This window comes from Artibeus jamaicensis, unplaced genomic scaffold (genome assembly GCF_021234435.1).
Source record: "Artibeus jamaicensis isolate MK-2021 breed Jamaican fruit bat unplaced genomic scaffold, CSHL_Jam_final contig_465, whole genome shotgun sequence".
NCBI lineage: Eukaryota > Metazoa > Chordata > Mammalia > Chiroptera > Phyllostomidae > Artibeus > Artibeus jamaicensis.
The window spans coordinates 18,492,759-18,519,778 of record NW_026521843.1 but is presented as its reverse complement, the minus strand read 5'-3'; the positions used below and the strand labels follow the sequence as shown (position 1 = coordinate 18,519,778).

General features: G+C 36.7%; 1 protein-coding gene across 10 annotated transcripts in view; it reads right to left on the bottom strand.

The window, feature by feature from the left end:
- The window catches only part of BIRC6 (baculoviral IAP repeat containing 6), a 198,432-nt gene that overhangs the window by 118,297 nt on the left and 53,115 nt on the right, over positions 1-27,020 (bottom strand). For 6 of the 10 annotated variants that reach the window (XM_037146571.2, XM_037146579.2, XM_037146574.2 and 3 more), the window contains exons 10-21: positions 22,227-23,621; positions 17,439-17,588; positions 14,134-14,359; positions 11,367-11,527; positions 10,177-10,308; positions 9,564-9,695; positions 6,890-7,071; positions 3,771-3,904; positions 3,077-3,238; positions 2,859-2,990; positions 2,095-2,192; positions 555-702 (exon numbers count right to left, since the gene is read on the bottom strand). In XM_037146571.2, the coding sequence (XP_037002466.2) occupies positions 555-702; positions 2,095-2,192; positions 2,859-2,990; positions 3,077-3,238; positions 3,771-3,904; positions 6,890-7,071; positions 9,564-9,695; positions 10,177-10,308; positions 11,367-11,527; positions 14,134-14,359; positions 17,439-17,588; positions 22,227-23,621 (3,052 nt within the window). The remainder of the gene's footprint in view (positions 1-554; positions 703-2,094; positions 2,193-2,858; positions 2,991-3,076; positions 3,239-3,770; positions 3,905-6,889; positions 7,072-9,563; positions 9,696-10,176; positions 10,309-11,366; positions 11,528-14,133; positions 14,360-17,438; positions 17,589-22,226; positions 23,622-27,020) is intronic. The other 4 variants (XM_037146576.2, XM_037146580.2, XM_037146577.2 and 1 more) reach the window with 1 other exon arrangement.

Sequence of the window (27,020 nt, the reverse complement as noted above, 5' to 3'; positions counted from 1 at the left end):
CACCTCACCTCAACCACTGTATTACTCAGCAAAAAGTACAAACACTTTGAGTAAAATCTCACCATGATCAAGATCTCCAATTTTAAAAGATTACAAAACCACTGTGTTAAATAAAATAATGTTCTACTCCAAGTACTGAAGGTAAGAACTCTACTTTTTATTTCATTATGTTTAAGTTTTAAGTTTTTTGAAAATCAACCAACAGATAAAGAATACTAGTTAATGGGCTGTGACTTACATAAATCCACCTACAGAGTTTAACAACAGAGAAACAAATTACTTTAAACAATACTTCCATTAGCAAGATATAGAGCTTTTAAATATTTTAATACAATTAGCCCCGTGAATAACAATCTTCAGTTCTTAGGGAATTATTTTAGGGGAAAAGGGGGGTAAAGAAAATCTTAGGCTAATATCATTTGGAAAAAGGTTAAGCATAAATTAAATATATTTTCGTAATAAAGACAGTTTTTAAGCAAATACATACAACACCACTGTGCAAAGGAGGCATCGTGTCCAAAAAAAGCCATGAGTTGTCACATGTATCAAAATACCTTGTCTGAAGTAGGGCCTCCATTGGCGTCAGCCGGTCCTGTAGCTGCCTGGACACGGCAGTGAGCAAAGACGCACAGGCCGTGCTGCACCCCGCCAAGTCTTCGTCTTTAACGTAATTCAGCAAGACAAAATACCAGTAGACAGAGCCTGAAAACAGCAACACAAATCAGAGTTTGTTGTCCTCGTTTTTTATTAACAAAGAAAGCTTCAGATTACATATTTATCAGTGGGTCCCCTTTTCCTAAAAAGACTTACTTACAACTTGCAATTACAAAGAAGGATAAACTTGCTTAATGACTCTAAGACAACACGACACTAACAAAGAGTTTCGAACATATGTTCTGAGAAGTCTATCTGGCTAGCTAGTCCTTCAGGTTTTCAATAACATAAGATGACCTTAAAGGACATTACAGAATGGTCAGAATGTTAGAAAGACGGCAGGGCCTTCAAAGCCATCCATTCTGAAACAGTTTCCCTATACTAAAATTTTCAAAAGCAATGGATGGTAATGGCAGAACTATAAATAACACACCACAGCAAGTGAATGGAATATATTTCATAATGCCAGTTAAATGCAGAGCAACAAGACTTAACAGATGATTTTGACAATGTATTTTAAGACTTTTATAAAATTTGAGATAAAAAAGTACACACCAAAATTTAAGCATCTTACCTCTAAGACTATTGTGAACAAACCATTTTAAACCCAGAAGACTTATTATAGTGATGAACCAAGTCCAAAACATCCTATTCTGTATAACATAGAGTTAAAGAGTTTTATCCACTATATGTTCAAGGTAAATATAAAACAGACTCTATCTAAATTAAGATATTAATAAAATACCCACTCACTAATAACTTAGAGAAAGCTTTTTTCTAGTATACCAAAAAGATCAAACCCTTGTGAAATGTATTTATCCCAGGTTGAATGGGTTGGTTCTATATAAAACAAGACAGTGAGAAACATCCACAAAAAAGATAGTATTAGACATTTTTTGAATCGTCATCACCACACACACACACACACACACACACACACACACAGTACTTTAGAAGATTGCTTTCTCAACTCCTGCTTGATAACTATATTCATTCTTGAATGACATTTCTACTCTTCAGGTGCTAGAAAAAACCACTGTCCCCTTTGAGAGAATTCCGGTTAACCATAGTCCCTACCAATCACACACACTCTATATATGGACCATTTTACTTCTTTGTATCATCTCCCTGCTCAGTGTTGGCACTTCAGTTTGTGATACCTGATCTATAGTCATTAAACAACCAACACACAATAATTTTAATGAAATACAGAAAATGTATAAATTAAGATGAGTTGGTAGTCATACTTAACTCTCCCACTTTTTCCTAGCAATATAATTGAACAGAGTACCTCCCTAACCTATCACAATGCAATCCCTTAAAAAAGGTAAGCTGCAGAGAAAAGGGGGACTAACAGAGAAAAAAAGTTACTAAATAATCCTAATACAATGAAACATTTCTAGGACTATAGTTATTAGTGACTACACTAATTTCACATACCACCAGTTGCAGCTGCAGGTAAAAACGACATATTGTCAAGTAAAGCCTTCAATAGGACAGATCCAAATCCTGGCTGGCATGGGTCACATCTGCCATTACTGAAAAATTTTTTAAAGAAAATTTAAATACATTGACAATCAAGGTCCAAATTCAACCAACACATGATGCAGTTATTTTAAAAGTCTTCAAAATGTATTAATACTGATCTCAAGAAAATTTTGCCTTAAAGCCCTATAGACATGCAGAAAGATAGTGGGAACTAATTATACCAAGGGTCTTTACAAATGCTTTATGTATTAAACCATTCTGTTTCCCAAAGGGGGCAGACAAGCAGATATAGTCAATACTGACTGTTAGCTTTTAGATAGTTTGAGTCTCGAGGTGCAGAGAAAATGATGTGGCCAATATTACAAATAAGCCTGGTAAGACAAGACTGTCATATAACAGAACAAGTCCTCAGGTAAAGGATCCAAAAACAACCAGAAAGAAAAGGAGTGAAGGGGAAAAAGAGTTCCCCTTCCCACATTCCCTCAAATGTTTTTAATAAACAGAGAAGCCTATTTAATAATAGATTTATTTAACATGACAGTTATCCCTAAAAACCCAAAATCCTTACTTAGAATCTCAATAGCCTTCATCAACTTTTGCAAATTTGCTTTAAGTTACAGATACAGTCAACAAGATATTACACTGGAGATAAGGCAGCAGCTGCCAAACTGCAGGGGTACCTGCACAGTATACTTTCAAATTAAAAAAACACCAACCTAATGCACAAGGCTAGGAATCGGGCACACTTATGGGCTATGCTTCGTCCTGCCTCAAAGAAGCAAACACGTACAATATCAGACAGACATTTTCGTGTCTTTGAAAGCAGGCTCTCGTTCCCTTCCTTCGAGCTGCAAAACAATAGCAAACATTTGAACTTCCAGTCATAACATCCAAAGGGCAATCATCAGTGATAAGTAAAATCTTAAGCATTAACCTTCCAGGTCCATTGGAATGGACTCCTGCTAACCAACAAAGAGTATCCAATACAAGGCTCTGGGCATGCTCTGTGATCTGGCCGTCATCTGCTTTCCTACAAAGGGTGTTAAGAAGCTTCTCGTGAAATTCTGAAAACTGTAACATGGCACATCGTTGCACTCTACAAAAAAGAAAATATAAATACATTAACAACCAAAATGAAACCGACTTCATGAATATTACAATTTTTTTAAACTTTTGAAAATTAAACATTATAATGAAATATCAGTCTCTGAATTTCATGCTATGGCATTAAAAGATTTAAAAGCAATATAAGCAATATTTGGTATATAAGCAATATTTGCCTTGTAGAAAGTTTTTTTTAAAATGCAGTTTATAATAATGTATTATATTCTGACCAAGAGTAAGTAAAACTTCGAATTTCTGTACTTCTTTCCTCATGCTACAAATACTGCATTCCTGGCATATACCTAGTGGTGCACCTGCACCAGGGTCAAACCAATGAAGTAAAAAGACAATGCATTTCTCACTGAGATGACAAGTTCTTAATAAGAGAAACAGAAAATTTTTTAAATTTTTTCTAGTACAAGTTAAAATTTAAAACTACTGTGTGTTGAGTGTGTTTATTGCAATTCTTCCTTTCTATGTATTTTCATTACTGTAAGAATAATAGGAAAAGGAAATGAGGTTACCTTTCCTTAGAAATTGAAGTTTTCTTAAATCTTCGAATTGTGACTGAGACCTCTTGAAGTAAGTCACAGCCCCGGAGGTTTTCAGATTTACGGGTACCACTTGCATTTTCGTTCTTAACATTAGATGATTTTTCCTAAATACACAAAAATAAATAATTGAATAAACAAATGATACTGAGAAGTGTTTACTATTAAAATTTTCAAATAAAGGATGATCATTAAATTATGAATATTAACACATACATCTCAGAACTTCTGGCCAAGATGCAGGCACAGGCAGACACACTGTGCCTCCCCACACAACCAAACTAAGGACGACAAAAATTTAGAAACAAAATAACAAACCAGATATGACAGAAAATTAAACTGTATGGGAAGTTGGACAGCCAAGGAGCTGAAATAGACACATTCATCCAGACCAGTAGGTGGGGCGGAGTCTGGCCTGCCAAGTGGAGAGAGGTCAGAGAGAGGTCGCGGCACTGGCAGTGGTGACACCGGGCACACAAGGCACAGTGGACAGACCGTGGGCATGCAGGCAGTAGCTGGCAGACCCTGGGCACAGGGTGCAAACGGGTAGACCCAGAGAGGTAGCAATTGAGAAGGGGGCACCCAGTGCAAGGTGGCTGGCTGACCAGGCAACAGTCCCACAATGGCGTGCAGATAACTGGGGAGCAAGACAGATCGCGCAACCCAGGGTCCTAGCCCCAAGAAATAAAGCCTCAAAACACTGATTGAAAATACATCTGGGGGTTGAGGTATAGGGAGAGACTCCCAGCCTCACAGGAGAGTTTGTTGGAGAGAACCACAGGGTCCTAGGACGCACACAAGCCCACCAACACAGGAATCAAAATCAGAAGGGCCCAGTTTGCTTGGGGGAAGCGGCAGAGGGAACTGAAATCTGAGAGCAGAAAAAGCGCCCCTGCTCCCTCTTGGACCCCACCCCCACATACAGCATCACAACCCAGTCACATGGGTTGCCCCGCCCTGGTGAACACCTAAGGCTTCACCCCTCATACATAACAGGTGAGACAAGACAAAAAAAATGGCTGAAAAAAAAAAAAGAACAGATCAAAGCTCCAAAAATAATACAATTAAGCAACCAAGAGATAGCCAACCTACCAGATACACAGTTCAAAGCACTGGTGATAAGGATGCTCATAGAATTGGTTGAATTTGATCACAAATTAGATGAACAAATGAAGGCTACACTAAGTGAAATGATGGGAAATGCACAGGGGTGCATAATGATGGAAAGGAAACTGGGATTCAAATCAATGGAGTGGACTAGAAGGAAGAAAGAAACATCCAATAGAAAAGAATGAAGAAACAAGAATTCAAAAACACAAGGAGAGGCTTAGGAACCTTAGGGACATCTTGAAACATTCCAACATCTGAATTATAGGGGTATTAGAAGGGGAAGAGGAAGAGCAACAAGTGGAAAACTTATTTGAACAAATAATAAAAGAGAACTTCCCCAATCTGGCAAAGGAAATAGACTTCTAGGAAGTCCAGGAAGCTCACAAAGTCCCAAAGAAGTTGGACCCAAGGAGGAACACACCAAGACACATCATAATTACATTAACAAGATTAAAATGAAGGAGAGAATCCTAGAAGCAGCAAGAGTTAAGGAGACAGTTACCTACAAACTACCCATCAGACTGTCAGCTTATTTCTCAAAAGAGACCTGGCAGGCAAGAAGGGGCTGGAAAGAAGTATTCCAAGTCATGAAAGGCAAAGACCTACATCCAAGATTGCTCTATCCATCAAAGCTTTCATTTAGCATAGAAGGACAAATAAAGTGCTTCTCAGATAAGGTCAAGTGAAAGAAATTCATCATCACCAAGCCCTTATTTTATGAAATGTTAAAGGGATTAATCTAAGAAAAAGAAGATAAAAAAACATGTACAGTAAAATAATAGCAAACTCACAATTATTAACCACACCTAAAACAAAAACCAACTAAGGAACAGAACCACAGAAATGGAGAACACGTGGAGGGTTAGCAACAGGGGAGTGGGAGGAGGAGAGGAAGGAAGAAAAGGTACAGAGAATAAGTAGCATAGATGGTAGGTAGAAAATGGACAGGGGGAGGGCAAGAATAGTATGGGAAATGTAGAAGCTAAAGAACTATGACACATGGACAAGAACTAAAGGGGGGAATGTGGGTGAAAATGGGACAACTGTATAGCATAATCAATAACATATTTTAAAAAAAAGAAGAAACTAAAAAAAAAAGACATACATCTCAAATTAAAATGATAGCTGTTACCTCACACTCAGAAAATGACTGTAAATTTCCCCCAGAATTATAATAGAAGAAAAAAAACACAATTACTAAAGTTAATAACTCAAAGATTAAAGACTACAAATCCAATGTCCTGAATCCAAGTTCCAGCTACAGCGGGCAGGAGCTATGAGATATGCCAGGTCCCCGATCTCTAAAGTCCACTCACTTTCCACATGAAAAATTGAGATAATAGTAGCACCTGCTCTTCCTCTCTCAGTTACTCTGATAACTGAGAAATCAGATAAGTACACAGAAGTCCTTGACAAAGGAGAAGACCTATATTATTGTAAGATGACTGGTATTACTGATATTGCTATTGTTGCCTCTGAACAATGATGACAGACAGACAAAACCTCCAGACCTCAGGAAAATTCAACATCAGACAATGATGGGGGATGCATGGTACACAGCTAGCTGCAGAACATCAACCATGAAAATTATGGTTTATCTCTAAAATCACTTCCCATCTTCTCTTCCTGCATACTCCCAAATGTTTACACCTCCAAAAGTGGTGAGTTAGTAACGAGCACAAAAACAAACTCTCACACCTAAGAAAAAAGTATTATGACCTAAAATAATTATAAAGGGAAATATCTAACAATTACTCCCTAATGAATTTACCTTATGTTACACAGTTTGCTTAAAGTTAATTCAAAATATTTTCTTTTTAATATTTTTTAAGTCACTATGAAGGAAAAAATACAAAGAAACCAACTGTCTATTGAAGAAAAAAAAAAAAACAAGGGTCAATACTTCATTCAACAGTGTGCCAAATCTCACCCACAATGTTTCAAACAGAAGTGTTATACTTCAAAATAACATTGTTTCCTACCTTGCCTGCTGCAACTTTTGCCAAGAGTGAAGCAAGTGAGTAACCCTTGTTACTCTGGTGTTTCAGGGATGGAAGTCTTACTACTGGACGCATGCCACCGCCGTTACAGATCTCATCTGTTCCCCTCTCATTCACTGCCTTGACATGGATCAAAAATGAACGGTATTTTCCTCCTGCCATACCTAGGAGAGCAACGTAGAATGGGATAAATAAGTGAATCAACAAAAGAGAAAATTGTTTTTTTATTTTTACAGAGCAAGTTAAAGAACTCCACAAAAAGAAAAACACACCCATTTAGAATTTTTTCAAATTATACTTTTTGAATATAATATAGTTGAATACCTTCATATGTTGGTAGCAAAATAACCAAAAGCACAGGAGTTACATGAATAGCATAAGAGAAAATCTTGACTTATAAACATTTAGCATGTTTCCAACACAGGTATCATCTTAATAATATAAATTTTAATAATAAAAATTCATCATAAGATGAATAATATAATTAGAATTACAATAATATGAAGTATATTATTCATCTTAATAATGTAAATCTTTGTAAACTACGGAAAGACACAAAGAAAAAACTTGCATTTCAGGCACCATGTATACGTGTATCCAACCCAGTCTTTTTCTGTACACATACAAAGAATCACTATAGTATTAACAGTTGAAAAAGCAAAGGCTTTGGAGTCACTACCTGGGTTTGAGTAATGACGCTACCATTTATAAGGCATGTAACAAATTAACTTCTCTGTGGTTCAGTTCCTTCAAATGGAAAATGAGAATAGTACCTAACTCAAAGGTAACTTAAACACTTATAACTGCGCATGGATCAAATTAATACACCAGGAAACCATCAGCCTGGCGCTGCATCAACAGGTATTAAATCTTCCTGTGACCACAGTTGGCTGGGCATTATCCTGTAAAGCAAAATGTCACCAGTACGATTCCTAGGCAGGGCACATGCCTGGGTTGCAGTTTGGTCTCCAGTTGGGGCATAGATGGGAAGCAAATCGATGTTTCCTTTCTTTCTCCCCCTCTTCCCCTCTCTCTAATAACAAGTAAATAAATAATTTTAAAAATCTTCCTGTGATCACAAAAGCTACCTCTGTTACTTTCATTGATCTACATGCCCACTGCGCAAGCACTGCACCATGACCCTCTTCTCGTTACTGTGTTATTCGGACAAGATTCATCCTCTCAGTCACCTTTATCCAAAAACTTTTGACCCATATCATCCTTTTTCTGTCCCATAAAAATTTAGTGCTCATTTTCTTGAAAGATTTGGGGGGCGGGGAGGAATTTGATGAGAAAAATAATCACTCTCAGTACATTCCAGGAAAAATTAACACTTTTAAAATCAGTCTTTTAAAATATGTGTCATGTAATTGCCAGTTTTTCAATTCTGCCAAAGTCAACATTTTTATTTTCACATAAAAATTTAGGTTTTAGCCCTGGCCGGGTAGCTAGTTGGTGGGAGCATCATCCCACTACCCCAAGGTTGTCAGTTCAATCCTTGGTCAGGGCACATATAAGCAGCAACTAATGAATGCATGGATAGGTGGAACGATGATCAATGTTTCTCTAAAAATTAATATTTAAATTTTTTAAATTTTAGTTATTACTTAAAAAATTTAGGTCATGACTGGTGTGGTTCAGTTGACTAAGCGCCAGACTGTGAACCAAAGAGTCACCAGTTTGAGTCCCATTTAGGGCACATGCTTGGGTTGTGGGCCAGGTCCCCAGTAGGGGGCGCTCAAGAGAAAAACCACACATTGATGTTTGTCTCTTTCTCTCTTTCCCTCTAAAAATAACTAAAATCTTTAAAATCAAATTTAGGTTTTACATTCTCACTCAATAAAACTAACTGACATTCTCAGCAATATGAGATTTTTGTAAGTTTTGCTCATTACTGTATCCCTGTATGTGGCCTAACACAATACGGGCTCTCATAAATTCAATAAATGAATGAGATGTAGTCAAGAGAACATATTAAAATGTGTGTGTGCATAATATCTGCAACTAAAGGTGCATGTGGACAAACACAAAGAGAATGTACACAAATTAAAATAACTGTTATTTAGGTAGTCAGATATTTTCCTGGTTTGGGGATGGATCTTCACACCTCATCCCCCCTCCAAATTTAACAATACAGGGAGGTGTTTTGTTTGTCACATTCTTTTTTCACCCCAGGGATACAAAAGGTGAAATAAGAGACCTATTACTGCAATATCTATTATCCATATAACCTCCAATAATTTAAAAATAGAATTTATGTATCAAACCTCTTAAAAGAATACAACAATATACAATAAACATGCCAAAGACACAGAACTCTACATGATGGGAAAGGCAAACATGCCAGAACAGAACATGGTATCTGGTTAATTGGAAGAACTTTGTCATGTCACACTAGTGTCATGTGACACTAGGTCACCCAGTGTTCACTTTACACTTTTTCAAAAAGCACTAAAAGACAAAGAAAGTAGAATCAGAAATTTCACATAAACGTACAATCATTTAAGAGAGGAAATGACCTTAGCTACCAGAAAACTGATGGAATTACTAATGAAAATCCCAAACAATATCTTACTTTTTTGAGATCAGTTTCTTTTCATCTAGTTTTACAACTGTAGCATTACTTATTCTGCTTTGGTAAAATACGTTACTTTACCTTTAACAAGTTTGGGACTTGTCAATGTCAGCATCCCAGCATGCCCTGATAGATCAAGGCCACTAGCAAGCCATACCGGCCCACACAAAATGTCTTCCTTATGATCTTCCAAAAATGGACATAATCTAATACCTAAAATGGAAAATACACATTTTCTTTTAAATTAGTTGGTAATTTAAAATGTAGTATTTACAAAGCAAACACCCATCCCAATTACAAATACCAACACCACACAAAATACCATACTTTGAAAGTGTTCAAGTAAAATTTCATTATCATGCTAAAGAACTATAATCAATTATCTGACATATGATGGTGTTTTCTATTCCCGTTTTACTTATATTCACCTTTATTTTCAAAAAATAATGATAAAACCATGACATAATTTCAAATCCCAAGATAATGAAAAGCAAGAATACAGTATTAGTGCAGCTGTGTTCACCAGATGAGCGGAAAGTTCAAGCGTATTGCCAAAGCAGAATTAGAGGTTATTTTTTAATCATGTTCTTAAAAAGCGAGTGTTTGCAAGCCATGAGGAAATCTCTGCCCAACACGATGCGTTTGGTCACTGCGCCTTTTACGGCCACGGACAACACTCTGCAGTTTAACTCACACTGTGGCTCCTCCACATCCATGTGCTGTGTTTCTTCACTCAAATCAACCAGGGATGGTTTCCCGTTTTGTTCCACGTCAATGTTAAGAGCTGGAGACAAAGGAAAGGTGATCTGCCTATCTACTGCTGTTTCTAGAGGATAAAAATATCAGTAAACTTAATTTTACTTAATATCAACAATTTATGTGCCTAAAATTCTAAAATTTTCTGTTAAGGTGGAAACTGCTATATTTTCATTACAGATGCTATAAAATGGTTGCCAGGAGGGGAACAATTAGATTCAACTGATTGTTTCATATACTTATCTCTCTTTTTAATGGTAGTAAAATATTCACCTGAAGAAATAATTTGCTGGCAAATTATTTGAACTAAAAGTTCTTATCCTAGGCTGCAGAGTACAAATTGTATGAACTAAAAGTTCTTTTCCTAGGCTGCAGAGTACAAGCACCTGCAGAGTTTTTAAAAGACCAATGTCTAAGTCCTAAATCCAATTAAATCAGAATCTGTCATGTTTCATAAGGATACACAGAAAGAAAAATTCACAAACACACGTATACATACAAACACACACATGTATCTTTGAAATAAGAAATTTTTCAAGTTTCAATGTTTTTATCCCTCTGGGTAAAGTAGCCATTTTACTCTGAAATTATTCTCTGCCTTTTCAATTATCCCATGAAAGAAAAAACACTTAGAAGTAATGTCTAGTTCCTAAAATAGATTGCTAAATGTGTACGATCTACTTTAATAATTCAATATATCAAATTCTGAACTTCCAAGAAAGATAAATAAAGATAGGTGTATTTCTGGCATTACATGAAAGGCTGGGTTTCCTAATAACCTTACAAGAGTATGCGACCTCTGTAACCAAGTTCTTTTCCCAATCATGTCTCCTCTTAGGAAGAGCAATGCATTAAGTCTAGTGAAGCCAAAAGTGAAGCCAATTCACAATGGAACTAACTGCACTGCCCAAAAAAGCATACAATAACACTGAGTTACTGAAAAGCTCTAAAATGTTCCCGGGATTAATTTATATAAATAAAAACACCAAAAGTAGAGTGGGAAAATATTGTGGACAGGAAGGATGCTCAGTAGGGGGGACAGGCCAGCCTGGACAGCCAATTTGAAATTAGTTTTTTAAAGAAACCAAGTACAAGAGTCTTCAAAAATAAATTTTGATTCATTCTTACCATTAACTTTCCCTAGGCCTGGAGCTTTATTTTTCAGCAGTGTCACTTGTATCTGTGGAATATTGGTGATGTTTGAGTTCAAAACGAATTTGAAGTCCACATGTCCAACCATACAAGCTTTAGGTAGCACCAATTCAAACACATGCTCATCCCAGCTGTTGCTGTCAAATAAGGAAGAAAGTGCTAATTAAAGCAAAAATCTTTCTTTAGCCATAACCACATTAGCATTAATATCACTTTTCACACTCCGATTTTTAGACTTCAACAAAAACTTAATGCTTCTCAATGAGAGCAGGAGAGAGGATATGCAGCTCCCAACAGAGAGGTGCACTTAGGGCAATACATTACCTTTCATTAGGAATTCACACCTGCCTTGGAACTGCACATGACAGTAAACCCTAGGTGCTTACAGTCTGGAGCAACTAGGCCTTATGCACAGGAAGTGCCTGTAGGTTCCTGGGCCCCACCGTAAACCTGCGAGCAGGGTCCCAGGAATCTGCATTTTAAAATAAGAACTTCTTGTATTTCTTACACATGTCCATTCTAAATTTTATATATATATATATATATATACACACACACATATGCTGAAAAACAAACAAAACTCTCCAAACCACACTCCTCCACTAAATTCCAAACTCATATCAAATGTTGACCAAACAATTCAAATTCATCATAAATCCAATTTAATGATTACCCACTCTAATCTCAGCAAACAGAACTTTCACTTTTCAATTAGCTCAATCTGAAACCTTGAAGTCATCCCTGACTCTTTACTCACACCAGGTGTTCAATACATCAGCATCTACTGTTCCTTCTCACCGTTCCTTCCACGTCCAAATTATACCTACTGCCTCCATCAATTGTCACCACAGTCCTGGCTACCACCACCATTTCACACGGATTACGACAGTACCCAAACCAGAATCCTTGCTTCCAACACTGCCCCTAACACAACCACTCACAATCTACTGTCAACAAAGCAGTCTGACCAGATCCTTCTAATACACAAATCTTATCACATCACCCCGGTACTCAAAACCCTCCAAAACCGTTCCACCTCACTCAGCACGAAAGTCTCACTGTAGCCTAAAAAGACATTCACGATCTGATTACCAGCTACCTTTTTAGACCCCACCTCCTGCCAGTCCTCCCTACAGTCACTGCATTTCAACATAATGGTCTTGCTCTTCCTGGAATTCACAAAATATACTCTTCAGAATCTTTGTACTTCCTATTGCCTCCACATTCATGTTCTCATGGAGGCCTTTCTTAGGCCCCTTATATTAAAAATATCACGCACATTTCTAGCTCACTCTCACACATAGGTACACACCCAATGGCTCTTTAACCATACTGTTTTAATACATGTCAACAGCTTCTACGACAGTACCATGCAGTAGCTATCCGCTTACTGTCTGTCTACCCCCACTACAACACACATTCCATCCAAGTTGGACTACCAGTGCCTACTAGAGTGCCTGCACAAGACAGGTATTTAAATGCCTGTTAAATTCTCTTGCACTCTCAGCTCTCATGTTAATGGCAGCCAACGGCTGCTTAGTGATATGCAGATAATCGCTGCCCAGGAAAGTCGCAGAACCTCCACCTTCCCACTCACCACCAGTGCTCGCCAGCACGTCCTTGGAACCACCAATATGCTCCCAGGCCAGCTGGTCCCGGGGGAAGGGGATGAGGGGTAGGGGAACCCACCTTTCTGGCAACATGTACATCCAGCAGACCAAGCCCTCACCTTGGAGCATATTATCAACCTGTATCCTACTATCAATCACACTTCTGGTACAAAGGACCCCTCTGTGAAAATGATGGCTCTGTTGCAGCCAGATTTCCACAAATGAGGAAGAAATTTGGTAAAACTGGAATGAGGAGGACTGTAGGAGGAGTTCTGATTGTACGCGAGCACCGGCTACCCCATGTGTCACTGTTACAGCTGAGAATGACTTTCTTCAAACTACCTGATGGTGAGCTTAACCCATGAGAAGATCAAGTTGAAGGACTAAAACGTTTAATGACAGAGATATTAGGTCATCAAGATAGAGTCCTCAAGACTGGGTCCTTGATGACTGCATTGGTAACTGGTATGGACCAAATTTTGAGCCTCCTCAGTACTTATACATTCCTGCACATATTACAAAACCAAAGGAACATAAGTTGGTTTTGTTTCAAATTCAAGAGAAAACCTTATTTTCCCTTAAAATGACAGCTGGTAGCCAAACCACTGTCTGAATTGTCTGGCAATGCACCAGGATGCAGACCCACCAATTTTATTTAGTTTGCCTTGGCTTTGGCAAGGTTCATCCTACACGGACTATAGTTCTGCACGGTGGAGAATGAATGCACCTCTGTGCCACAGCCGAGCACAGTAGAGAAGAAACGTGGTAGAAAAGGGTTTTGTGGTTTCCTTTCTTACCCAGTCCCTAAAATGGCACGTGCTTTGTACTGTTTCAATAAAGTTAATACAAAGAACTACAGAGTAGTGTAAACGAATGTGATATTTAATTTGCTTTTGTTTCTACTCACGCATTTTTGTACAACATAAAGAAAGTGGACTGCTTTCTACTTGTATATTTTCAAATTTCACATTAAACATGTAAAATTCTAATATATCTATTAAATGAATCTGTGGGGTGAGTCTCACTATTTTATCCTACAAATAACAATATAACAATTTCCAAAATTAAGGTGACAAAACAAAAGCTATCAAATGATACAATATGGACTTAAGTAACCTGGAAAAATGTTTTACCTGTCAGTCTGTAGTTTCCAAGTTCTAGTATGCTGAGCAGCATCACCGTGGTGCTGCTGGTGCAAATGCTGAGGATGCCTCCTTTGCTGCTGTTCTTGCTGAACTTCTACCCAGCACGGAGGGACAGTAGCTGAAAACCGCGGAGTCAAAGTCTCAAAGCGGGTTAGCTCCACCAAAGATGTCAAGATGTCAAGGGTGAAAGGCTGGTCCACCAACAAATCAACTCCTTAATAACAGTGAATGCAGAATTTGAAATAAGTTTTTTAAAAAGTAGTATTAATTCATGTTTCTTTCTATTCAAATCAATACTTACCAAATATCCTGAGGGTTAATAATGTGGACTCAAGATGCGTGCAACTGAAGTTATTTACTTGCAGTTATTATTACACAACAAGCATAAGAAAACTCCATCTTGAATATTTTAAATTGCAGGCAGGCTACTCATTACTGGAGATCCATAAACTCTACCTGTTAGAGGAGTCCTGACTGAACTGTAACCCCAAATTAGTAAGGGCAACAAAAGTAACGGTGCTGAATGGAAGCCCAACTTCCGTCAGATCAACAATAATTTTTTAGATTTTTTTATTTACAAAAAATGCTAAACATCAGCAAGCACATAACATTTGTCCTTTTAAATACTATTTTTCTACCTTTGTGGTAGTTAAGAATATCATATATACATGCCACCATTATAAGAGTAATAATCAGCTTCAGAAAAATTGTTTTTTAATTAAATACATGCATTCACATTTGTGAAGTGTCTAACATCACACAAAGCTGAATGGCTGTTATTCTTGTTTCAGTTAACAAAAGATTAAAAAAACGATAAAATACAAAATTTAATAGGTTTAGAACACTTTCACAGAGAAAACTTACACCAAGTTCCAGAAAATTATTACAAGTGTACTTCACAACACATTTTTTCTCAAAGCTTAAAGTTTAATAAATCTGACTGAAACTGTATTAAACTGTTTAATCATATAATACATAATTTTTCATAAATAAATGCTGGATTTTTTTTAAGTTCCTCCTCATTATCAGCACATCCATGTCCCTTCTTTACGTTACAGTCATGCACCACTTGACAATGGGATACATTCTGAGAAATGCATCTTTAGGTGATTTTATCATCACAGAGTGTACTCAAGCACACCTAGATGGTATAGCCTACGACATGCCAAGGCTCTACCATCTACACCATCTGCTCCTGGGTGCAAGAGTACATGTATAGTATGTTACTGTACAAAACAAGATGAAATCGAGCATATGAGAAAATAAAGGATTCAGGAAACACAGCAAATAGTACCAATAAGGCTACTGCTAGTGTTACACAGCATACTATTAATCTGGCAAACTTTTTATATGTAGAAAGATTACACTCTAAAATAATAATTAAAAATATAGTACAGTAAATACATAAACCTGTATCATAATCATTTATCATTTTTTATCAAGTATTATGCAGTGTATGTAATTGTACGTGCTATACTACACAGGGGGGACCCCTCCAAAAACCGGAATCACCTTCTGGAGGGCAGGCCCCTTGCAGCACAGGCTTCCCCAGCTACGTGAGTGTCTAGGAACCGCATCAGTGCGCCAGCTGGCACTGTTGTGAGAGGTTGCCTTTGGCTTCAGTTAATTTATTCTGAAGACTTCATTCAACGCGTTTGCCCATTTCACGATGGGTGACTTCACCTGCCCATTTCACCTGCCTACACTGCACTGAGTGCTCAGCAGTTTTTGACCAAAAACAGCATGATTCCTAGATCCCGTCCAACCTATTCACCTGATCTCACCCGCATGACACTTTTTATTTCCCTGAATAAAAAAAAGTCTTCCTCAAAAGGAAACATTCTGCCCATATGGAAGAGGTAAAAAAAAAAAAAGCAGAAGCACAAAAGGGCACAAAAATTGTCAAGTTCAAAAATTGTTTTGAGCAGTGGAAAAAATGTCTCAATAGGTTTATTGCATCATATGGAGAGTACTTTGAAGGCGAGTGAAGTTTAAACATGTAAGAATAAATACAAAATCTTTTATAAATAAATTGTTTGGGGGGGTTACCCCTTGTACATCTGGCAAGACACTTTGTTTGCTTACACCAGCATCATGACAAACACCTGAGCAATGTGTCATAACATAATGTCACAATGGCTAACAAGTCACTGGCCAGGAGGAATTTTTCAGCTCCATTATAGTCACATGGGACCATCATCACATACGTGGTCCATTGTTGGCCAAATGTCATTATGTGGCGGCGCACCACTGTATTTACCTCTTTATAATCAAATCCACAGCTTTCCCACTAAATATTATGCTTATGCACTGTATGAAAATACTTCATCTGGATGGGGGCAACTGTGCATGCTACTAGAATCGAGCAGGCAGAAGCCAGAGATACTGCTGAAACAGCTCAGGGCAGTCCTCCCACAACAAAGATTTATCTAGTCCAAAATGTCGGCAGTGTTGAGAAGGCTGAAAACCCCCAGCATATAAAGTAGTGAGGATTATACTAATATGCACTAAAGTTACTATATTAGTAATCACTAAAAGTTTGCTTCTGGTGCAAAGCAGAATGATCAAAAATGTCAAAGGACCAACTTTACATATTATTTCCATTTAGAATACATTTGAGTTTAAATACACTTTTCATTACAGATTTACCAAACTTCTTTTAAATGCTCAATCTAGGGAATAAAATGTAGAAACTACTAAGAGTAGAACATAACAGGGCTATGGAAGTACAAAAGAACAGCAGACATACAGGTTGGGGAAAGAGAGCTCAGTGTAACACAGGAAGAGCAGGAAATTGAACTGTACACTCTATCTAAAGTTTCACAATGGGGCAACGAGGGTCTGAATATGCTATTCCAGGGCAAAAGTACGTTTTCAGTTTTTCAATTCCAGTAGTAATATTAGTAATGTGGGCCATTCTATTGACTTGACACTTACTTAATGAACTCTTATGTTTTTCTCTCCTCTCTAACTGACCAAAAACCTCTTTAATAACCAATATAATGTTTTCGCCTTAGGTAACTGAACCAGGATTGGTCAACCTACCACAGGTTGAGAACCACATCTTATTTCACATGTACAACATTTTCCAGCTACTGGAAAAATTGTAATACACAAAAACAAGCCTAGTAAAAGAATGCCAATAAGGAAATGAATTCCCTCAACAAAGTAACCAAGAGTTGACTATAAAAACTGAAATAATTTAAGAATACAAATAAAAAAGACCTCAAAAGACTTAAAATATTTTAAAAATTTGCATTTTTGAAGAATCATTTAACAACTTAATATCATACCTGAAATGCCAGGACTTGAAGGATTTGATAAAGGCTTGGAACCTTCTGAAGATGGTTCCATTCCTTTACAAAGAGATCCATCCACTAGTATATCAGCTTCATCAATATCATCACAGGTTCCTCCAATTTGGAGAAAATGAAGCTCACCACCTGCAGTGCAGTAAAATTACATCAACACAGATACATGGAAAATGGGTAAATATACAAATGTACTTTATTAGTTAAAAACTGTTATTTTAATATCACTTGACAAGTCAGATTTTTTTAATTTTTTTCTTTTTTAAATTTATTTAGTTATTTTTCAAGTACAGTTTTCTTTTGTCAATTTCTCCCATCCCAACCCCCCCTTTGCCCCGTCTCCCCACCTCCCTCCCATCCCCCCCCCCACAGTCCTCATCCCTGTGTCTTTCATACTTGTTCTTCAAAATCCCTCCCCGTTTTTCCCCTTAAATTCCCTTCCCTCTCCCCTCTGGTCGCTGCCCACTTGTTCTCTATTTTAGTGTCTTTGTTTTTATTCTATTTGCTTGTTTATTTTGTTATTTAGCTTCCTGTTAAAGGTGAGATCATATGGTATTTGTCCTTCAATGCCTGGCCTATTTCACTCAGCATAATGCTTTCCAGTTCCATCCATGCTGTTGCAAAGGGTAGTAGCTCCTTCTTTCTCTCTGCTGCATAGAATTCCATTGTGTATATGAACCACAATTTTTTGATCCATTCATTTACTGATGGGCACCTAGGTTGCTTCCAACTCTTGGCTATTGTAAATTGTGCTGCTATGAACATTGTGGTGCATAGGTTCTTTGAAATTGATGTTTTAGGATTCTTGGGATATAATCCTAGCAGTGGAATTGCTGGGTCAAAAGGCAGGTCGATTTTTATTTTTCTGAGAAAATTCCATACTGTTTTCCATAATGGTTGTACTGCAGACTGCAATCCCAGTCTGCAATCCCACCAACAGTGAACTAAAGACCCCTTTTCCCCACAACCTCTCCAACATTTGTTGTTTGTTGCTTTGTTTATGATAGCCATCCTGCAAGTCAGATTTTTTAAAAAGGCAGGCAGGAGGAATCAATGAAATAAAAACAGACCAGCAGAAATTAACTACTCTAAATAAAAGAACGAAGAGATTTTTAAAAATCAAAAGCATCTCACTGACCTCTTGGACAGATCAAGTATATGAACATATATGTACTGAGAATTCAAAAAAAAGAGGTAAGAAAGGCATAGAAAAATGTTTATGAAATACTGGGCAAAAACTGATGAGATTTTATGGAAAACATTGCACTACAAATCCAATCAATTCGATGAACCTCGAGTAGGATAAACACAAGGAAATCCATAGATACACACACATTATAGTCAAGCTGCTCAAAGTCCAAGTCAATGAGAAAATCTTCAAAGCAGCAAATTAAAAATAACTCATCACAGACATGAAAACTACAATGGAAATTAACAACTCAATCAGAATTAATGGAAGCCAAAGGCAATAGAATGCCATGTACAGAGTCAACCAATACTTCTACATACAGCACTATTGTTCAAAACTGAAGGTAAAGAAGACCTTTACAGATAAGCAAAGGCATAGAATTTTTTGCTAGCAGATCTGCCTTACAATAGGTAGCAAAAAAATTTCTTCAACATAAAAGAAAGCAATGCCAAATCACACGGAAACATAGAAATAATAATTAGATAAGCAAAATATTTTTTCTCATTTGTGAACTTTTACAAAAAATAAAGATTTTATAAAATAACTAACACTGTGCCCTGGCCAGTGTAGCTCAGTAGGTTAGAGCATCATTCCGTAACCAAGGGGCTGCAGGTCTGATTCCTGGTCAGGGCACAAGCATAGGTTACAGGTCCCGGGCACGTGGGTCGAGGCAGGTGGCAACCAATGGATGCTTCTCTCTCACATCAAAGTTTCTTTCTCTCTCTTCCTCTACCTCTAAAAAGTTATGAAAGAATGTTCTTGGGTGAGAATTTAAAAAAAAAACAAAAAAACCCTAACACTTTTTGGTTGGGTTTATAACTCATCTAAATGCAATACATAAGACAACAGTAGCACAAAGGTAGGGGAGAAAAAAGATTAAAGTTTCTGAACAACAATAAAGTAATTTAACAAAAAAAGATTAAAGTTTCTATCTTTTACTAGAATTAAGTATTATTCTGAAGTAGAATGTTTTAAGTTAAACCACTAAGAATATAACTCCAAAAATAAGAATGATGCTCCTCAACTTATGATGGGGGTTACTTCCCAGTAAACCCATCCTAAATTGAAAATATTGATAAACTGAAAATTCATTTAATATACCTAACTTACTAAACATCATAGCTTTAAGCCTAGCTAGTTTCTACTGACCGCTTATCACCTTTGCACCATTTTAAAGTAAAAAAAATCCTAAGTCAAACCATCTTAAGTTGGGTATTGTCTTATACTTTTTTAAAAACATCAGCACATGCACTAGTGATGTCATGCCAAATGACACAGTAGAAGGTTCTAGGTAGGAATCTCCAAAGGCTGGTAGTACTTCCATGAAAGCAACAAGTTAACTAGAAAGAGCGACTGGAATCAACCACGCAGGAACTCTGGAACCTAACAAGGCATAACACCCACAGGACTGCTTGATGAAAGAGGCTGCTGGTCTTCCACAAGAGCAGGCTGCAGGAACCGGCTGCCATCCCCCACACCTCAGCCCTGTCCCAGCTGCAGGGCAAGCGGCCTACGTTTCTGGACTGACTGGCTGCCTGTCATGTGGGTGGGCGTGAGGGAGCTTGTTTCGCAGACCTGTGCACCTGTGTATATGTGTGTGAACTCTATTTCCAAATATTAATCAAAGACAGCTGCATCAAATCTACTTTTTCATGTATTAGTATTAGTAGTACTAAAAAAATTAACTTACAACCTTTATTAATTGCAAGAGTTTTATCAAGACTCAACGATCCCTCATCAGAGTTTTATGCTATTTTAATATACTCATATAAAAGTGTCATGTCCATTTAATTCACAGTCTGCAATGCTTTTTAAAGATCTTTTGTCTACTTATGAACTGGCATATATGCATTTTAAGATATCAACTTTTCTTTCCTCTTTATTGTTAATAATCTAATCTTTTCAAATGCATCTTGATCAGTCAATCCTTGAAGAACTGGGGGATAATTTTCAAAGTGGTTGACTTCTCAGGTGTTTTCTTGTCCTTCATTCATGTGAGATCACTTCCTAGAACTGCTTCACTGTCCAAACTCCAAGATTACATTAATCTATTTTGTGGCTATAATCTCTCCTCTAAGCTGCCAAAAGTGTATTTGATCAACTAGTAATTTCAATCACTAAACCCTCCTGCACCTCACAAACATGTGCCCTGAAGCCAGGCCCTCAAGTTCCAAGCCCAGCTTTACTTCAGAAGGCCAATGGCAAGTAAACTAGTTTTCATTTTTTTAAATCTTTCAGATTAATATTCCAAAATATGCCAGTGCATGAGTCTTCTAATTTTGTTTTACTCTGGCAGTATCTAATCACCCTGATGACAGAAAGCCAAGTCTGAATGCTGACTGTGTGCCCCTAGCTCTGTGACTTAGGCAAGTTACTTAACCTCTCTCCCCCTTGGTTTCCTCTCCTGTAAAATGGAGACAATTATAGTACATAACTCATACAGTGGTGTGATGACTGAATGAATGAACAGAGGTAAAGCTCTCACAACAATGAACTGGCCACACATGATCAATAAATGGATACTACCCTTCATACAACATAGTATTTTAATGGTTCTTCTGAACTTTACCAACTCTAATTAATTCAAAGTTTTACTAGCCTAAAGTTATTCTGCGTTGCTCATTTTTCATACCGATCCTACTGGGTTTTTATGCCATTTGAAGGTACTTCCTATTGTTTCACATGACATATTTCAAAGAAGGCAAACTGAACCACTATATTTACCATTATCCTTCTTAGCTGAAGTCTTGAAATCTTTTTAAAGAGAGGAAAAACAGGCCGATTCCTATCAAAACCACAGGAGATACACAACTCATCTTAAACTAATTCCCCTGCCAAGTACTGGCTATAGTTACCTAGGCTACAAACATCTCCTGGCCCTAAATTCCTCCTAAACTATCATCGGGACTATTCATGTTGCCTAATATTGTCAGTAATCCTTTCCAAAAACTGCTTTTTCTCACCAACTTAAAATACATATTGAGAAAAGTAGAGAAAAAATCCATACTATGTGTTAATCTATACAGGCCCTCGGATGTTGCAAAACTATTCATTATCCCTCAGAGGTCAGGAATAAATAAGACCAAAAAAATTAGCAACAGTAGTAATTACTTGCTAAATATTTTTACTTTAGAAAGAAATAAGGACCAGTATCTGTGCCAGAAAGTTTACATACATTATTCCATTTAACTCTAACAAGTCCAGAAATAGGCCTTCTTATCCTAGTTTATAAATAAAGAAACAAAGGCTTACTGAGTTTACAATAACTTGCCCAAGGCCACAAATTTGAGCAGATGCAGAGTCTGGGTTCACAGAAAAAAACAGCAGGTTATCTTCTTGAGGTTAAAGCAGATAAGATACTTTCTAAGAAACATTAATTTATTTACAATAGAATTCTTACCTAGAGCAGTAGAAAAAAGTTTTTAAAACAGTTATAACAGTAGAAAGATTTACCACTTCATTATAAAAGAATAAACTTCTCATCTATACGGATCTAAAATTCATACTAGGTATGCACATCAATGAATGACATACAGCGGTTTTATAAAGATGCAGATGAACCCGAAAAACCAGGGACTTACCTTTGGTGCACGCACACAGCCTGTCTGTGCCAGAGCAGTAAATGACAGAAACAAATGTGTCCTGTTCCTCAGTGCCCTCCTTTTTGGGAGGTTCCACTTTGGCCAATATTTCAAAGTTTGAAAGATCTAATATTTTTACATATCCTCCCTGAGTGGTTATTACCAAATGTCCAAGAGTAGAAATATCAGCCTTCTTTTCTCTCTCAATGCCATTCTTTGAGGTTAATTGCATTTCCTCAATAGGTTCTTCACAGTCATCCTCTCGATTATCCAGTATATCTGGTGGAAGCAAAATGAGCGAGGTAATTGTGTCCTGGGGATCTTTGATATGTTGGATTTTTATCGGCTCCTCTTCTAAAGTCACTATCCGAGTGGCATAATTCATTTTATAAAGTATTAAATATCCACCACTAACATTCCTCTGCTCAGGCTGAATTATCAAAGGAGTCTGTACATCTGCTGGTGATTCGTGTTGGATTACACTGATATTTGCACCATTCACTACAGCAAGATTGCATTCCAGCTCACCTTTCCGTCTATTACATAGCGCAGAGTTTAATTTATTTAAATTATTCAAGGCCTCTACCTGATTTATTGCACTCAAGGATTCAACAGGGCATGTCCGCAGTCCTACCAACAAGTGAATTCCATCAGCACAAGGAGTTATTGAGTCTATACAAAGATTCTCCTCCTCTGCAAACTTTGGCAGCCTCAAGCACTGAACCAAAGTCCCAGGCTTGGGAAACACAGAGTTCCACTTCTCAGAATCTGGAGAGGTAAGGTTGGCCGCTGCGTCCGCAAACTGCTGAATGTAAGTCACAGGAGGATCCTGCAACAATAACTGCTCCTGACTGTCCAGTTCCATTTCAATAATCTGTGGGACTGTAAAACCATCATCATGCAAACTTTTACTCATTATATTGTTCATCTGTGAAAAGATTTTTCCTGCTTTTTCATCAGATTCCTTGATGCTATAAAGAAGCAAAATGGGTAAAGTCCTCCTCACCAGAGGAGAATTTAATTCTGAATTAGTGCAGGATTCATTGTCAGTTGATCCTTGTTCCGATATACTTTCACCCTGAGTTCTGCTTAAACCATCCAGTGACCTGTGAGAATTACTACTAATGGGTGAGGTAGCAGGAGATTTATATGTTAATAAACCTCCAGCCAATAAACATGGAAAGGGAATGTTGTGTTGTTCCTGGTGCTTTTCCTTTGTCTTTTCACTCTTAGAGTTTGTTAAGCAAGGATTTGCCCCAAGTTCCTCAAGATCCTTTACAGTATCTTCAAGCACATTTGCAACAATCTCCCACTGAAGTTTTTCTGGCTGCTGAAGAATGCTGAGTGCTGTTATATCAAGGCTCATTTCCATGGCTTCCTTCTGTGATGTATGCCCTTTGAAAAGAAAAAAAATAGTCATTAGCGATGGCCTTGTGAATAAAATCAAAATCTCTAGTATGATGTTTTCATTCGTTTTTGTTTTGACTCATCTAGTCCATGCATTATAATGTGTACCATAAGTGGAAGAATTTAATGTATTTTTTTTAATTTAATCAAATCTGGATAAACCTATCCAGAAAAAAAATAAAGGTAACCAAGAGACTTAAAATCACTTTCACTCCAATTTTAGTATATGTGCTGTCAAAGCAAGCACTTTAAATCATTTTCAATTCAGAATATATTCACCTGACAATTTGTTACCAAAACCTTTTAAAAAAAATTAGCATACTAAAAAAGTTAAACAATAGACATCATTAATATCAAAATAATAGAAACCAAGCCAGAAACAATACTATGTATGCATCTATCATTTATGTACTTTGAGTATCCATGAAACATTATTGTAATCTCAGTTCCTTTTCCTACAATTTAGAAAAAGTCATTAGCACCATCTCCTCTTGCCTAGACTACCATGTTGATTATCATAGCATGAAATTTAATTCTAACCCCAAGCTTACATAAAAAATAAGTAGAAAAATTCCCCAAATGTATCATTTTAAAAATGAAACTCATCTTCTGTATTATATGCTAATTTTTAGTTCATTTAAAGTCAACTACATAACATTACACCTTAATGGCCTTCTGTTTATTGTGTACTCTTCAAGCTGTCCCCTTACAAATAGCACAAGGGTCATGTGGAACAGTCTCAATGCTCCAAACATGCCATCTGTATCTACACAAAACCCTGTGAGAGTTATCAGTAAACCCCTGAACTGGCTATAATCTTGACACCAAACTGAAAGTTTCAACCAATCTGGTTTTTTCTTAACAGTATGAACCACTTTCACTTTCAGGCAACAACAGTATCAGCAATAATAATATAAAGACCATTCTAGGTAATTTGTGGAAGAACAATGAAAAACCCCATTGGAATTGGCTTTACAATTTTAGATAAGAATACAGAAGAGTAAGTGACTTAAGGTGTTTGCATAGAAGAATGAAACCTGCACAAGTACAGGAATCAACAAGAGAGATCATGGAACATCAAACATTTAAGATAATACTGAAAGTTCTGTTTGTACCATTTTCATTATCTATTTCATTTACATTATCTTTGAAATGCTCACAGGCAGCTTTATCTAGAATTTCCCATGTTCTGAGATTAATCTTTTTAACATACTATCATTATGATCATCTAAAACTAAAACCATTTCTGGCTAAGCAGAAGAAATTTTTGGTTAAAACTCAACCATTTAACTGTCTCGTGAAGCTGTGCATTTACTTAACCATTCATTTGGCTTTATTTACATGCAGCCTGCACACTGCCATGCAGTGCTTACATACATTTACTCTACTAAGTTAGTAATCTAGGCTTGAAATAAAATGTAAAGAGTGAGATTTTCACATAGATATTGAGGATGCTCGACTATTTTTAGAGCAAACTGAAACTTATTTAACTTTTTTAAGTTATAATAGGAAACTGCCAAGAAAAAAACTATTTTTATATACGTGTATATATACAGAAAAGACATTACCCATAAATTACATATATTAACACATATTAAAGGTAATATTCAAAGTAAATGGAATGTGAGATAAGAGTGTTCCTTAGTCAGGAAAATATAACAAGTGGCACTACTACCCTGCTTCTCCCTCATTATTGCATCAACACCTGGGAAACCGCACAGGCCACACACGCTGCTTCTGAAGACTGACAAGAGCACGACAACAATTGTCAGACACTGCAGTGTTCTGAGATTCTCATCTCAGAATCTGTAACGCCCACTGTACCACAAAATACAATTTTAAATAATATACCTAGAGTCACCCTACAGTATAATGTTCTTCAGAGAATCATTTTGGGAAACCCTTCTCTACTCTGCTTCCTTAAGCATCTCCAACCCACAGTTCTGCCAGCCATATTTACTGAGGTTAGCAAGTAGGTTTGACCCAGGCACTTTTCTACACCCACCAAAACTCAATTGGAACCTTTCTTTGATCTCCTGGCAAACATTCTTTCGACTCTTCACAACAGCAATATATCCTTAATTCTGATATATGGCTCTCAAACTTCTCTCTCTGACATCTATCTAGATATACTTTCAAAAGTCATAACCATCTTAACGCCAGCTAAAAGTTTAGTCTCCACTCATATTTTTGAAATTATAAAACATTCTCTAATTCTTCAGACCATATCATTGACTTTGATGATTATCATCTAAAGTCATGTTAAGTTTTGAAATAGCATTTATGATTTATTTTAGTTTATTCAAGAAATGAACACATATTCCATTAATATCACAAATCATTAAGTCACAAAAAATCTTTCAATATAGGAGCTTATTCTAAGCTCTTATAAAATATTCTTATTTTATATATAATTATATCAGTGTATCAGTATTTTATACATAATTAGCTTACTTTACTGTAAATAAGTCACTTAAAAATCTCAAAAGGAAGCAATTAAAAAACTAGAAAATCTTTCTTTTCTTACCACTACTACATTCTAATACTGCATAAGGACAACACCCCAGCCCTCCATGAGGTATCACAAAAGGAGTCAACAAGAACACATAGTAATTTTTTTGGATGCTGGAAAGTGAAGTAAACAGACTACAGTACCTAGAGGAAGTGTAGAAGATCAAACAGGCATGGATGGAAAAGATAAAGGTAGAAAAAGGATAAGGACATAGACCAAAGATAGATACTATAATTTTAAAGATACCTACTGAGAGCCTTAGACCCAGAGAAAAGAACAAAGCCAGAGCATACAAAGAAAAGGTTACAGTTAAAATTTTTAAAAACTAAGAGTAGAAAAAAAGGAACACTTAGTTCAAATACTTCGGTTTACAAAGGAAAAACTAAGGGCCAAAGAGATAAAGTGACTTGACAACCAAAGAGATATTGTGTACAAAGAAATTAAGCTCTAACCAAGTCTCAAGGTGACCACTGACCAGTTTACTATTATTTATCAAATTAAGACTATATTACAATATCCCTTTTCTGTTTTGGCAAAAAGGGCAACAAAGATGTAAAGGAACATAATCATTATAAGACCAAGTATCTTTAAATGAAATCTTTACTACTCTAAAGTTAATTACATATCTGTACATCAATCAGGGCATTTTCCTACTTTTCTATTGATATTTTTTTGTTTCTAAGAACTATCTCAAAAGATAACTAAAGGTCAGCCCCAAACCCATCCAGTAGTGTTTGATGTCTTTCAAAAGGACTTCATGACAAATCAGAATTTAGAGATCACATCCTACTCTATACTAACTATAACTTTTGACAAATATACTATACAAAACCATATCACTTCTACAGAGATTTAACAAGTTACTTATGTCCCTA